Source organism: Microcaecilia unicolor, chromosome 5, assembly GCF_901765095.1.
Source record: "Microcaecilia unicolor chromosome 5, aMicUni1.1, whole genome shotgun sequence".
NCBI classification, from domain to species: Eukaryota; Metazoa; Chordata; class Amphibia; order Gymnophiona; family Siphonopidae; genus Microcaecilia; species Microcaecilia unicolor.
In genome coordinates this window covers 216,904,302-216,920,687 of record NC_044035.1, presented here as the reverse complement: position 1 = coordinate 216,920,687, position 16,386 = coordinate 216,904,302, and the positions used below count along the sequence as shown (strand labels likewise).

Here is a 16,386-nt window from a genome sequence, read left to right as displayed (position 1 = left end):
TGTAGGTAAGCTTCTTTGATATCCAGGGATGCCAGGAATTCTCCCTTTTTCACCGCAGCTATTACGGAGCGGAGAGTCTCCATCCGGAAGTGCCGTATCTTTAAGGCCCGATTGACTCCTTTAAGGTTGAGGATAGGCCGCACAGCACCTCCCTTCTTTGGCACACGAAGTAAATGGAGTAACGTCCCTTGCCAAGTTGATCTACTGACACTGGGTCCACCGCGCCCAGGCGGAGCAGGTTGTCCAAAGTCTGCTGTACTGCCGCTGCTTTGACTGGAGACTTGCAGGGACAGTTTACGAACCAGTCTCTTAGGGGCCGGCAGAACTCTAGTTTGTAGCCGTCTCTGATGACTTCCAGAACCCAAGCGTCTGAAGTTACCCTGGTCCACTAGCCCAGAAACGAGGATAGCTCTGGGGCATGGACCAGGGCCTCGTCATTGGGTACGAGACCCTGGGGGAAGGCCGTAGGAAGAACCTCCGGGTTGGCGGTCCCTGCGAAAGGAATGCTGCTTGGGGGAGAAGTTCCGCTTGAAAGAAGAGGAGGAAGTGGAGGCCGACTTGCCTGGGCGATACCGACGGGCTTCCTGAAGTCGGCCCTTGGAGGGACCAGGGCGAGCACTGCCGGCCCAAGTTCTGACCTCCGGCAACCTCTTGCCCTTAGATGTGCCGAGCTCGGACACGATCTTGTCCAGCTCGTCCCCAAAGAGCAGCTTGCCTTTAAAAGGCAACTTGGCTAGGCGACATTTTGAGGCATGGTCAGCTGACCAGTGCTTAAGCCACAGCCACCGCCGGGCAGAAACTGTCTGAGGCATACCTTTAACCAAGGCTCTCAAGACATCATACAGCAAGTCCGCCAAGTAGGCCAGGCCCGACTCCAGGGCCGGCCAGTCCGCCCTCAAGGAAGAATCCGAGGGGGAAGCCCGCTGCAAAACGGTCAGGCATGCCCTGGCCACATAGGAGCCGCAAACAGAGGCTTGCAAACTCAGGGCGGCCGCCTCAAAGGCCGACCTTAAGGACGCCTCCAATCTCCTGTCCTGAGCGTCCTTCAGGGCAGTGCCACCTTTCACCGGCAGAGCTGTCTTCTTAGTCACCACAGTGATTAAAGAGTCTACTGTAGGCCAGAGAAAGGCCTCCCGTTCACCCTCAGGCAGAGGGTACAGACGGGACATGGCTCTGGCCACCTTAAGGCTCATTTCAGGGGCATCCCATTGAGCCGAAATTAAAGTCTGCATGGCTTCATGAACATGGAAGGTTCTGGGCGGGCGCTTAGTTCCCAGCATAATGGCAGAGCCAGCTGAGGCTGAGAGAGGGCCTTCCTCCGAAGAGGAAATTTTCAGAATGCTCATGGCCTGCACTAACAGGTTGGGCAAATCCTCTGAGCGAAAAAGCCGTGCTGCAGAGGGGTCATCCGCTCCATCCGAGCGGGGATCAGTCTCCTCCACAGAATCCCCTAAGGACCTTTGGGAGAACTCAGATACACTGCCCTCATCCACATCAGAGGAGACCGAGTCCCCTAGGGCCTGGAGATCCACCCGAGGGCGCTTGATCATGGAGGCCTCATCACCCTTATCAGACAGAGGAGCAGGGGCAGCGTTTTGCATAAGGAAAGCCTGATGCAGCAGTAAAATAAACTCAGGGGAGAAACCCCCCCAATCTGTGCACTTCTGCAGCCTGGGCCATGGCCCTAGAGGCACTTTCAACCTGCGCTCCCAAGAGCAGGGGAGAGGCGCGTGGTGCATCTAAAATGGCGTCCACCGCAACACTCCGCGAAGGAGCCGCGCGAGAAGACTGGCGCTTTAATTTCGCCGACTTTATACCGTCACCCGAGTCAAGGGCGACCATACCATTAACATCTCTCACCTCAAGGGCGGCCCAAGAAGGAGCCGACAGAGCAGCGTGGCCAGCCACAACTGGGAGGGCGGCCAGCGGGGGATGGGCGCCTAAGGCGGGAAAAACCGCCGCACTGGAGGAAAACCCGGGGAACTCTCCCGATTCCGAAAAGGCGCCCAAGAAAGGCGTCTCTGTCTTTGAACCCCCCGCTTCCCCGCTAGATGCGCGCACTCGGTCCGGGGAGCGTCTTTTCGCGCCCTTGCTATCCGACGCCATAGCCACATGGAGACCATTCGGGGAACCCCCTGCCCGCTAGGAAAAGGTAAAATTACCTGCTTCTTGCTCCGAGCTGCAACGATTTGGAGTCCCAGTGAGTAGCTGCAACCAAGGACGTCTTTCTCTCAAGGACGTCTATTTTTCAGTTTTTTTGTTTTTTTTTTTTTGAAAATGGAGCCAGCGGGAGGGGGGAGAAAAGGAGGGACCTGGCACCACCAGGTTTGCACTTGCTCACGAAGAGCCCTCAACCCCAAGTACTCAACAAAACCTAAACAATTAGGCTTGGAGACCTAGCCAGAGCTGCTGCTGCGTGACCACACACCTGCTAGATAGAGAACATACTGGGGAATTTCCGACAGCACATGACCACATATAGGGAGGCAAAAGATTGCTCTCTATCTCCACCTGCTGGTAGATGGACACAACCCACCAGTCTATGGATTGATCGGCTTGATGATAGGGAAGTGAGCCAGAGGGGAGTGGGGGGTGGGGTTAGATTCTAGATCCTGAAAGGCTGTGTGACCTGTCACATCAGGAGCCCTGTTCCAAACACTACTGAGTTGTGAGCATGTGGACTGATGACCAAGCTGCTGGTCTGCAAATCTCCTCTATGGACGCCAATCTAAAGTGGGCTACTGACGCAGCTATTACTCTGACATTATGAGCTGTGAAGTGATCCTGGCAACCCAGCCCGCTGGCCAGTTCGAAAGAGTGCATTTCCAATGGCAGCCCCAATTCTAGTTGAGTCAAAAAAAAAAAAAAAAAAAAAGCTTCTATGGGCTTAGTCTGCTCCAGACAGAAGGCCAAGAATCTGTTGCAGTCCAAAATGTGTAATAGTTTGTGTTAAATCTATTTATTAAATGAGTCAATAAACAAGTCCAACACAAACAATGATACAAAATCTCATACATAACTGTAAACTACCGTGTAAACACTCCCCCCCCCCCCCCAAACCCCTTCCATGGAAATATAAAGCAACACTGATAGCCATGAACAAGTGAAGAAAAATCCCTGGTCCCCCAACCCACCCCCCCTTTCCAATCCACTCCAGCAAAACCCATATTATTATCAGGGGACTGGTTCCTTAAATCCCCCGTCACAGAAGAGAGGGTAAAAACAGCACACAAGCATAAACAGTAACAGAAAAAAAAGGAACACTGGGCCTTTAGGATAGAGATAGCGGTCGTCCTTTAATCTGAAAATGACCCGACATGGGCCGTGTTTCGACATACAAATGCCTGCCTCAAGGGTCTAACATAAAAAACATATAAAAAGTGAACATGAATAAATATTAATCAAATCAGGCATTACATATATAAAAAAGTAAAGATGTATATATATTGCTGACAAACATTTACATAAAACCAATAGGCAAGTCATCAAATTCATTAAAAAAAAGAAGAATCAAAACAACATTAAAAATTGACAATAGAGGACTAGAACAAGTTAAATGGTTTGATAATTAAAATCATGTAAAAAAAAAAATAATATACTTAGCAAAATCAGGTAAGTTGTCAATTTCACAAAATAAAACAACAAAACAGATAACAGATCCCCCTGTTTGCAAAGCTTATAATCTTACTGTCTAGCAAGTGGCACTGCTTGTGCTGTAACCATATTGGGAGAATATATATAATTCACTTACCCATTACGTTGTGATTGTCCTATTAATCAGAATGCCGTCTGTGAAAGAAAACCGCCAAAAGTGAAAAGCCTGCCTCTGAGGTGCTTATATCCAGGGAGAGATGTGTGCTAGGAGGGGGGGGGGGGGGATCTCTAGAATTGTAGTAAGACCACAGATGCTGTGCAACGCTTAGTACATGTTTATGGAAAGCATTCACCGCATATATTATGTACATTTTTTGCTAAATAAATATACATTTACAACACGACATATTAATGAATACACATATTTTTAGCTTATTTATTATGCTCTATAACACTACAGTACAACGGGGTTACCTATCTTTTTTAAAATATATTTTTAGAGGTGTATGGAGTGACGAGGTCATTTTTAACGCTGCCTTTTATGTTACAATATTGTATGATGCTTTTTAAAGACGTTTTTCTGCATTGGAACCTTGTATATTTCCAAAAGAAATTCTTTTACATAGTCACATTGCATGGGAAGTTGTCTAGTTATTTATTCATTTTTCATTAATTATTAATCATTTGTTTTTCCATGTAACACTACAGTCACCTCTTATAAACTTCCTTCATAAGTAAATGGGCAATTTGGAATTCCTTGTGGCAGACTCTGCACTGAATAAAGGAAATAATGTTTGCATTGACTATGGCACATATTTTACTGATGGATTCATATTATATTTTACCTAAGGGAAGTTTTTTGTGCACACTATATTTATTGATATCCGGGGATAGGATACTCATGTTTTCATCTTCATAAAATGATTAAATAATCCTCCTTTGTTTTATACTAGGCAATATGCCCTAACTTCGTGTTTCATTTCCATTATTCCATATCAAACACATAAGAACCATTCTGGTAAGATCATTTCATTATCACTTCTCCCACCACAGCTCCTTGTGACTCTGGGCAAGTCACTTAACCCTCCATTGCCCCTGGTACAAAATAAGTACCTGAATATATGTAAACCGCTTTGAATGTAGTTGCAAAAACCTCAGAAAGGCGGTATATCAAGTCCCATTTCCCCTTACTGTGTTAGGAAACTAAAAAGGCGGTTCCAAAAAATTAAAATAGGAGGAAGAGGAAGTGATGTCACGAATGCCGATGGCTGCTTAGGATTCGAAGCTCAGTTGCATCCCTGCTTTTTATTAGCAAAAAGGTGCGTTTAATCATCCCTAAATTCTTACCCGCTACTTTAGCATCAGGTGGGAATAAACGGGGCTCACTCTCGATCAGCTGGAAACGATATCGGTGGTCCGGAAAGAGAGCGAACGGCAGTCAGCATGGCAAGCCTCTAAGGCCGTGACCTGCCATGTGCTCGCTTCGGCCTGCGCCTCCCACACCAATTCAGACTCGGCTCTAACTTTGAAATAGGCAGCGCTTCGGCGAAGCGGGGCATTTCTAAAGATCTTGCAAAGTGCTTAAAGGCCATTAGAGAGGAGATTAAATCCTCTAAGGAGGAGATCCTTGATCGGATGGATGTTCTGAGTGTGGCCCTGCGTGAACTGAAGAGGGCGGGTGGAAGAGACCCGTGCGGATGAACAAGTCGAACAGCTGAATGGAGCTGACTCAAAACTTTCAAAGCTTTACGAATATGTGGACGAGCTGCAATACAAGGTTGACGACCAGGAGAACCAGGGGAGAAGGAACAACCTCCGTTTTTGGGGAGTCCCAGAAGCTGGCGACCGAGAAGATGCAGTTACGGTGGTAAAGCTACTCTGTGGAAAATTGTTAGGGTCAGAGGTCTCTGCGGTGGAGACAGCACACAGAGCCATGGAGAAGAGATCTGATAATAGGCCTAGGGACATTGTGGCTTGTTTCTCATCATATGGCATTAAAGAACAAGTGATGCAGCGAGCCCGGAAGGTCTCGTATGTTGACTACAACGAGGCTCAAGTGCAGGTGTTCCAGGATCTGTCTCAATTGACTCTGGCACTGGACATATTAATAGCAAACAAAATCCCGTATCAATGGTCTTTTCCCTTTGCCCTCTGCTTTACAGTTGGGGGTAAGCTGCATCGGATCAGACTTCTGGCAGAAATCTGGAGGGTCTTACATGATGCAGGCCTGGTGGCTGCTGAACATCCTCCGGTGGATATCGCCCCTACAGCCCGGGCCAAGCTTCAGCAATGGAAGAGGGTCTCTACTAAATCTAAGACCCCCTCGAAAGCTACTTGAAGTGATTGTGTGCAGTTATATTGGACTTTTTTCTGTTTTTGATCTCTAGTGCTGTATAGAAGGGAAGTAAATGTTTTCGTAAAAATTTGCCCTACTATCTTTAAGGGGAAATGGAAAAGGTTGTAGGAGAGTCAAGGGAAGGTGGGGTGTATCTTTGTGTGATGTATTGAGAGGGATGTACGAGATAGGGGTTGTAGGGATGTGTGGGGGGTATGGGGCTTGGGTGGTTTTTTGGGTTTCTTTCTTTGGTTGGTGGGTTTCTTTCTTTGTCTTACCCAGTTATGGGGGGTTTTTCAATCCCTATCTGGGGGTCTGGGATGGTTGGAAATGGGGGGTGGGTAGAGGGGTCGATAGGTACTATAAGGAGATATGAATGGCTGGGGTGGGGAGGGGGGTTTGGAACAAGAGGGTGGATTTGGGGGGGATTTTATTTTACTTTTTTCTCTCTTTGGTTTTCTCTTCCCTTACTTTTTTTTTTTCTTTCTTTCTCTCCTTCTTCATTACCCTTCTTTACCAGATGTCAGGTGAAGCTGTAGTTATATGCTTTGAATGTGCCTCTCACTGTGTCATTCATGCCATAAATGACTGTTGACCTTAAGTTTTTGACATATAATGTCAAAGGTCTTAATGCTCCTCAAAAGCGTCAAAAGCTATTTAAAGAATTATTGCTATATACTCCTCAGGTGGTATTTCTACAGGAGACCCACCACTGGAAACTAAAATGTAATCGATATGAGACCGTGTACTATGTACCTGAGAAAGATGGGTAAAATCACAGTCCATGGGGTGGAGCACCCTCCAAGCTCCTTCCTAGTATTTAAACACTGATAAATCTGAGATGTCACCCCTTTCTGTAACTTTGACCCTAGTAATTTTTTCAAATGCAGTAATGGATATATCCTCCATTGCTCCAGAACTTTACAAATAATGTTTGACCTGCAAATAGGAAAACAAATCTTTAGGCAGCAATTATACCTGTCTTTGTCTTGTAATTTCCCAAAAGTGCACACCCCCTGCCCCCAAGTAAGACAATCTTGAAACTGCTCCCCACACACTAAATCCTGACCCTTCCAGTGTTAAAATATATCTTATGATCTCCCTGGTTCAAATTCATTATTAAATCACAATGGGGTGTACCTCCTACTGTTCAACAACAAGGATCTAGTACCCTTCCAGACCTTCAAAATAAGCTGACAAAAAGGGCCTCCCATGATCACTCCCTCAAATCTCACCCCCAGTAGCCAAGTCAAATGCATCAGAGGTATTTGTCCCCTACCAGCCTGTTCAAGATCCACCCATTGTTTAACATCTTGTGCCTGCCACTCTAGTACGGCCTGCAATTGGGCCACTTGATAAAATGTCTTAATGTCTGGCACAGCTAATCCATCCTCCACCTTATTCAAACACACAATTGCTCTTGCCACCCTTGAGAAATTGTTTGCTGCATATGATGCAATACCCTCTCCTCTAAAGGAATGGGTAAAGAATGAAGATACAGGAACTGAGGTAGGATCATCTTAAAGGTCTCAATTTGCTCCACCCTCCTCTCTAGCTCCTGTCTAACCTGCCTAAGAAGTCCATAGTTCAGATCATAAAGGTTAGTCCTAGGACCCCCAATTTAAACCTTAGATAACAGATGGCTTGATTTTATCCACTTAAATGGAAATTCGGCACGTAGGCTTATCACTTGATCAGCAGATAATATAATGCTTAATACTTCAGATTTATGCATATTAACCCAGAAGCCCGAAACCTTCCACCACCTCTCCAACTCTCTCATATCCACAGCATGAGACTCTCTAGGGTTAGTTAAGGTAAACAATCAGTTGGGAATAATGTCTAATAAAACATACTTAGCTCCTTACATCTAATAGACGTCCGGTCTGCATGGACCACACATACACATCAAAAGCATCCTGGGATCCGGCACATACAATCTCACCACTGAAGTCTACAGCAAGGCAGGAGAACTGCACCAGACGTTGTGCAGTGAAGGTACGGAAGTTTCGATACCTAGAATAGGCAATAGGAAAAAAAACCCATTTAAAACTATGCTAGAAATGTAAAGAATTGTTAAATAAACCAGTTGCTGATTTCAGAATTTAAACTGAGACCTCCTCACTTTGGACAGCAATTTGAGGGCTCCAATGACGTGGGTAAAATCTGTTTCCAGAATCTGTTTTACTGAAATGTCTGTAAAGTACCTCTTTGTTTCTCCCTTCAATTAGAAGTATGACAAGTACAGGCCACTAAGTCTGATCTCACATATGAGGGATTAAACTGAACTGCTGTTAAAGAAAAGTTCAGTGTAATTCTTTATATTATATTTTACCAAGGCAAGGCCATGTCAAATAAATCTGACGACTTGGTGACTAGGGAATTAAGTGATGAGATACTGACCATGGTACAACTAGATTTCAGTAAAGCATTTTCCACTGTTGACACAAGACACTTATATAGTACAAAATAGTGATCTGGGAAATAGAAATATATAAAAAACAACATTAGCAAATAATAACCATTTGTCCTACCCAGTCTTTCTATTTATGCCTGACTTCTATGCCATTATAAGTCTTACTTTATCTGTGGTCTTCTCCCTTCCATCATTCAATCTAAGTTGTATTGAGGATCTACAACATCTTCCTCCTCACCAGACTCCTCCAGCTGTTCCACTGTTGGAATTGTGAAGGCTGGCAAGTCTCACAGATTATAAGGCCCTGTGTGGTTCCAACTGTGAAATAGCTGGGGCACACCTGTCAGAGCACAAGGTGGTAGAGATCCCTCCATACACCTTAGAAAGAACACTGTTCCCTTTCATCCACTGCCACGGAGATCTTTTTGTTTCTGTCTCATGCAAGTGTGAATTCTATCACTGCACTCATTTCTTCAACTGGAAGTATGTTCCAAGTGTCCACCATCCTCTCACTTAAAGAGCTTGTTCCCATGCTCTCTTCATCTTCACAAGGAGCACCTTTGTCTTTCAGTTTTTCATTCTACAGAAGGGTTACTCTCTAGTACTTTGCTGACTCCTGCTATTTGAATGTTGATATATCTTCTCTTTTCTATGTACTTCTAGAAGATACATCTTTAACTCCTCAAAGTCCATCTAAGTATAAACTCCTTCACCTTATCAATGTATTTCTGTAGCTGTAACCTCTAAGGCTGAATACACTATGCAAAGTGTGTTATCCAAAGACATCAGGATATCAGTCTCAGAGAGAGGGTAATGTCATCTAAAGAAACAGGTCAGAGCACTGAATTATGCTAGAAGTATGTGAAGGCGCTCCTATGTTAATATAGTCAAGTGCAGCACACTCAGTTCCATATAAAACTATTAGAAGAAAAAGAAAGGCAAGTATATTTTGAGAGGATCGGTATCCTGTTGTTCACAAACATCTGTTTTGGGAAAGCAAGTTTACTTTCTCCACAGACAAGAAAGATGGCAGCTTTCACATGTGAGAATCAGAAGATACAGCCTGCCTTAAAATAAAAAGAGGTAATAGAAAAAACACTGTCAATGGCAAAAACTATGCTTTTGGTGGGAAGAGATCATTTTTTGTTTTTCCCTCTTTCCTTTGTATTTAAACAAAAAGGACTTGGAAATAATAAAGATGGGCCCTGGAGGACTGAAGTTGGATTCAAAACCTCAAAAAGACTTCTCAGGAGAGACTGACCAAACCTACTGTTGCACTGGGACATATATCTATGTCACAGCTTTGCAGATCTTTCATGGAGGTCGACCTCAAGTAGGCCCTAGACACCAATGACTCTGACATTCTGAGTCTTGACATATCCATCCAGAGCTGGTGTTAGACATGCAGAAGCCCAGGGCACAAAACCGTGGAAGGTCCCAAAAACTGGCCTTCAGCCTATGCCTCCTTTAGCTTGAGCAGGTTTTGGGTCCCCTATGGTATGGGGGCCCAGGGCAATTGCCCCGTTTGCCCCCGCCTAATGCCAGACCTGTTCCCATCTAGGGTCAAGCCTATCTGGGCATAAGTAAAATAGATATAGTATATTATATAATTATATACTGTGCACTTGGCAATAGAAATATCAGACTTATTGGAATCGAAACAAACAAAGCTGGGTGGACTTTAAGGCATTTAGGGGGAGATTCTATATATAGTGCCTCAAAAATCAGCATGGAAATCAGTGATGACTAAGAGGGGCATAATCGAAAGGGGCGCCCAAGTTTTCCTGAGGACATCCTCGCAGGACGTTCCGATGAAGGGGCGGGGAAACCCGTATCATCAAAACAAGATGGGTGTCCATCTTCCATTTCAATAATACGGTCGGGGATGCCTAAATCGCAAAATTTAGGTCGACCTTAGAGATGGTCGTCCCCGAATTTCGGTGATAATGGAAACCAAGGAAGCCCATCTCAGAAACGACCAAATGCAAGCCATCTGGTTGTGAGAGGAGCCAGCATTTGTAGTGAACTGGTCCACCTGACATGCCAGGACACCAACCGGGCACCCTAGGGGGCACTGCAGTAGACTTCATAAATTGCTCCCAGGTACATAGCTCCCTTACCTTGTGTGCTAAGGCCCCCAACCCCACTACCCACAACTGTACACCACTACCATAGCCTTAAGGAGTGAAGGGGAGCATCTACATGTGGGTACAGTGGGTTTCTGGTGGGTTTTGAAGGGCTCACATTTGCCACCACAAGTGTAACAGGTAGGGGGGGGATGGGCCTGGGTCCGCCTGCCTGAAGTGCACTGCACCCACTAAAACTGCTCCAGGGACCTGCATACTACTGTCATGAAGCTAGGTATGACATTTGAAGCTGGCATAGAGACTGGCAAAAAATATTTTTAAAGTTTTTTTTTTTTTTAGGGTGGGAGGGGGTTGGTGACCACTGGGGGAGTAAGAGGAGGTCATCCCCGATTCCCTCTGGTGGTCATCTGGTCAGTTCGGGCACCTTTTTGAGGCTTGGTCGTAACAAAAAATGGACCAAGTTGTCCAAGTGCTCGTCAGGGACGCCCTTCTTTTTTCCATTATCGGTCGACAACGCCCATGTGTTAGGCACGCCCCAGTCCCGCCTTGGCTACACTTCCGACACGCCCCCATGAACTTTGGTTGTCCCCGCGACGGAAAGCAGTTGAGGACACCTAAAATCGGCTTTCGATTATGCCGATTTGGGCGACCCTGGGAGGATGCCCACCTCCTGATTTGTGTTGAAAGATGGGCGCCCTCCTTTTTCAAAAATAAGCCTGTAAGTGTATCTAGTTGATATCTCAGCACCTAAAACTACATGCATCCATTTATATCAACAAAAACATGGAGTAACTCCCAGTACATAGATTTAAGTGCACTGGGCCATCCTATATAATAAAAAGCACCTCCAAGGTTCTGAAGCTGATTGCGTGGACAAAAGCCTTGAGCCATTCGTGCTTCTGTATTCATCTCCTGATATGACGATGTCTCCCACTTCCGGGTGCGTCAGCAGCGACATTGCCCAATTACACCATAGCAGCGCGAACCACCTCCAACGGACTAAAAAAAAAAAACAGCCTCGGGACATTCCATTCAGAAGAGGGGAGATTGGGACGGAGGTGGCCGCTGTAACCTGTAGAGAGGGGCGAGTGCGCTGCAGCATTCCCCCACCCTTCCTTTCAGACCTCTCCGTCCTGTCGGCCGCCGATATGGCGGACTGCTTGGTTCGTGCTGTGCCCCTGGCTGTCCTCTCCCTTCTCAGCTTCCTTTTCGCTTTCTGCACAGCCGCCGAGTTCGTAAGTTTTGTCTCCTTCAGCGCCATCTTCCACAATAACAGCGGTGGCCTCCCGCGGCACGAGTCGGGTGAGAGAGCCAGGGGGGTGGGCGAGGAGACAGTAATGTTCTGAACCACGCGAGTTGTGTGATTCAGCTGATCTGTTGTGGTGTTAAGCTTTAGATACAAGGTGAAGAGAACATGTTCATCACTCTTTGTGTTATGTTAATTCTGCTCTATATAAAAAACCTTGAGCTGTATTCCAGTGTCCTGTGACTAGCACTCAACAGTATCATTGCACATGAGGCTTCTGTACAGGAAACTTTAAGGTTAGGGGTTATTTACTTTTGGCATAACTAATATGGTTATTGCATGATATCTGTTGCAGGGCCCTTCTTCTAGCCCCCTACCACAGCTTTTCAGATCAAGTTCCCCCCCCATACCCTCTCAGTTCACCTCCCCCCCACCACCATTCTGAAACACAGACACCCCCAACCTCCAAGTCAACACAACCCTCTCTCACTTTCACACACACACACAAACTATCTCTGTGAAACACACACACACACTCTCTGTGACACACACACAGTGATGCCGCCTCACACACACAATACCACAAAAATACAGACACTCACGCCCCCTCCCCAACCTATGCCCCCCCAAGACCCCAAACTAGCAAGGCTCCTGTACCTGTAAGACAAAAACAATACAACCCAACAGCCAACCCCTCCAAGTTCACCACACATCCCCCCTCCTACCAAAGTTACACACACACACACAATAAACACAACACAGAAACACTGATACTTGCCCCCACACTCTAACTTTGCCCCACCCTCTATCACTTACACACACACAAAATAGCTTTGTGACAAACACAAGATCTTTGTCTCACACACACACGCAACCACCCCCCCCCCAAAAAAACAAAAAAAACCACACAAACACTGATGCGCAACATGGAGACATGGACACTCATTCTCTCCCCCGTCACACCCTCTCAGTTCACCACCCTTGCCCCCTCCCCCCCCCCCACCATTCTGAGACACACACACAAAACCACACAAACACAGACACTCACCCCCAACCTCCAAGTCAACACAACCCTCTCTCACTTTCACACACACACAAACTCTCTCTGTGAAACACACTCCTACAAATACAATAACATAACAACCAACACAACAAAAAAACAAATAAAAAAAAAAACTATTACACACAACACAAAAAAGTAAATTAATCATTACCATGACAACACAATTATCCTAAATATCCCTTTCAAAACATCAATTGCAGAAAGCAAATACCTTACTAGCGCCCGTTTCATTCATCCTCGCCTCCCAACCACAGGCTCTGCCACCTAATCTCAGCTAAGCTTCTGAGGATCCATTCCCTCGGAACAGGATTCCTCTATGTTTATCCCACGCATGTTTGGAAAACGGTAACAGAATTCAAACATGCTTGGGATAAACATAAAGGAATCCTGTTCCGAGGGAATGGATCCTCAGAAGCTTAGCTGAGATTAGGTGGCAGGCGGGGCTAGTGGTTGGGAGGCGAGGATAGTGCTGGGCAGACTTATACGGTCTGTCCCAGAGCCGGTGGTTGGGAGGCAGGGATAGTGCTGGGCAGACTTATATGGTCTGTGCCCTGAAAATGACAGATACAAATCAAGGTAAGGTATACACAAAAAGTAGCACATATGAGTTTATCTTGTTGGGCAGACTGGATAGACCATGCAGGTCTTTTTCTGCCGTCATCTACTATGTTACTATGTATGTTATTGGTCTCAGAAACGGGCCTTTTTTACTAGTCTCTCTATATAAAACGCACCTCCAACATTCTAATGAAGCCTCACTTTCCCAACATTCTAAAGTGAGGCGGCTGAGACCACTTTTTTGCTCCATGAGTGTCTGCCTCGCCCACGCGCCAAACGTAATGACGTCGAGGGTGGAGCAATGACACTCAGCAAATAACAGCGCTCAACCTAAAATGACGTCCCATTAGAAGGTTGGAAACACACTATCCGCCCTTCCCAACTTCCCCCACCCCCCAAAGTCGCCGACCGTCACCAAAACACCCCTCCCCCAAGGCTGCCACCGCTAACACACGGAACAAAACCCCCAGCACGTCCCCCACCCACCAAAGTCGCCGCCCGTCACCAAAACACCCCCCCAAGGTTGACACCGCAAACACACTGAACGCCACACCCCAGCAAACACCAACCCAGGCAGGGGAGGAGTAGAATCGCTCAAAACTGCTGCCAGGGGCGTAGCCACGGCCGGCCCTAGACGGGCCCTGCCAGCCCACTTTTCCTCCACCGCGACAGCGCCAGCCCCAGCTCCCATCGCCGGCCACTGCTGCTTTTCATGTTCAGCAGCAGGGCCGGTGCTACAAAAAAAAAAAAACAATCAGCTGACTAACCTGAGCGCAAACAACAAAAAATGTAAAAAAAAAAAAAAACAAAAAAAAAACACAGCACCACAGGCAGCCTTGAGCCATTGGCTGATGGCTGTGCAGGCTCCGCCTGTCTCTTACGTCACTGCCCCTACGTCACTCCGGGGGCAGTGACGTAAGAGGCGGGAGGAGCCTGCACAGCCAGCAGCCAATGCCTCAAGGCTGCCTGTGGTGCCGCGTTTTTACATTTTCTTAAACATTTTTTGTAGTTAGCGCTCAGGACAGCTGAGCGCTTCTTTTTATAGCGCCAGCCCTAGGAATACCAAAGATATAACATCAAGTGGCAGGGCGGCCCGGAGGAGGAGACGGTGGGTGTGTACCAGGCAGGGGGCGGAGTCACAAAGATCGCCGATCAAGAGGCAGGAAGGGACAGAAGAGGAGGAGGTAAACATCAGTGCTAGCAGGCAGGGGGAGGAGTACCGAAGAACGGGATCAAGTGGCAGGGAGGGCTTGAGGAGGAGGAGGTGGGGAAAGAGGGAGGGGGACTCCTGGCAGGGAAGCAGACAATGAGGGAGGGGAGCCACCCTGGTACACACTCACCTTCACCTGGCACACACTCTCCTTCATACACACACACTCTCTCTCTCTCTCTCTCTCTCACACACAAACACACTCACACACACTCACTCTCTCTCTGCAACTAACACACACTTAAATCTGGGAGGGGGAGGGAGGCACCCCACCCTGGCACACACGCTCATTCCCCCACACACACTCTCTCTCTCTGTCATAAACCCACACTTCCACCTGGGAGGGAGGGGGCCACCCTGGCACACACTCTCATTCTTACACACACTCACATTCCCATACACACACTCACATTCCCATACACACACTCTCTCACAGAGACACTCGCACACAGTCTCACTCTCTCACACTCACAAACATACACTTGCACCTGGCAGGAGGAGAGGGAGGGGGCCACATCTGAGGGAGGGGGGCCCATCCTGCCACACACACTCTCATTCCCACACACACACTCTCTCTCTCAGAGACACTCGCGCACAGTCTCACTCTCTCTCTCTCACACAGACACTCGAACACAGTTTCACTCTCTCTCTCCCAATCACTGTATCTGTGTGAAACACACTCTCTCACACTCACTGTGTCACACATATGCACTTCCACACACATCACACACACACTCATTCTCACAGACACACTCACACTCACTGTCACACACACACACTCGCACATTCACTCTCTCTCTCTCTCACACACTCTCTCAAAAATACACACTCCAAGGAAAACCTTGCTAGCGCCCGTTTCATTTGTTTCGGAAACGGGCCTTTTTTACTAGTATTCTATAAACTTCGGAATGTCCATGAAATGCCCATTTCCCCATCAATAATTACACCTCTTTTTAACTGTGCACATTAGAAGTTCAGTGCACTTCAATACAGAATACGCTTAGCGAGTTGTGTGTGTTGTATATCATAGAGGCCATGAAAAGGTGCAAACCATACATATTTCTAGTTTTTATTTTAGCTATTTTGCTTTTCTTGAGCTGGGAACAGACTTAAGAGTTACAAGAGAGCTATAATGTGCTTTTCCTGAAAACTACCCTTCTAAGGTTGTGGTTTGACATTTGGCCTACGCTAATTTGTGATAAGTTGCTGGTCAGCAACTAAGACAGAGACTCCTATGACTAAGGACATCTGCTGTATCCAGATAAACAATCAAAAGGAGAAGTAAGTGGGTGTGGGTAAAATTGTAGCCATAGCACAAGGGTGGGGGTAAAATTGTAGCCATAGCACAAGGGTGGGGGTAGTAACAGTGTAACTTTACCCATTATCTAGTGAAAACATATGCTTATGTACATGATGAAAACTTATGCTTATATACATGACAGACCCTGTCAATTTAAGGGAATAAATGATAGAATTTGATGGAACGTGTTGGAACATGACTCATCATAACATAAGTACATAAGTACATAAGTAGTGCCATACTGGGAAAGACCAAAGGTCCATCTAGCCCAGCATCCTGTCACCGACAGTGGCCAATCCAGGTCAAGGGCACCTGGCACGCTCCCCAAACGTAAAAACATTCCAGACAAGTTATACCTAAAAATGCGGAATTTTTCCAAGTCCATTTAATAGCGGTCTATGGACTTGTCCTTTAGGAATCTATCTAACCCCTTTTTAAACTCCGTCAAGCTAACCGCCCGTATAACAGGAAACAGAATATTCTGGAAAGATGCACATTCATTAGGTAGGAAGGGTAATTATAATTAAGATAATGAAGAAAGGAAGAAAAAGTATTTAAGAGGAAACAAAACTGAGGA

The 16,386-nt window shown here is 46.4% G+C and overlaps 1 protein-coding gene across 1 annotated transcript in view; it reads right to left on the bottom strand.

Annotated features, from left to right (window-relative positions):
• PWP2 (PWP2 small subunit processome component) overlaps positions 1-16,386 on the bottom strand; it is a 308,991-nt gene that overhangs the window by 165,195 nt on the left and 127,410 nt on the right. The window contains exon 12 of the mRNA XM_030203767.1: positions 7,798-7,945. Coding sequence (XP_030059627.1) covers positions 7,798-7,945 — 148 coding nt within the window. The remainder of the gene's footprint in view (positions 1-7,797; positions 7,946-16,386) is intronic.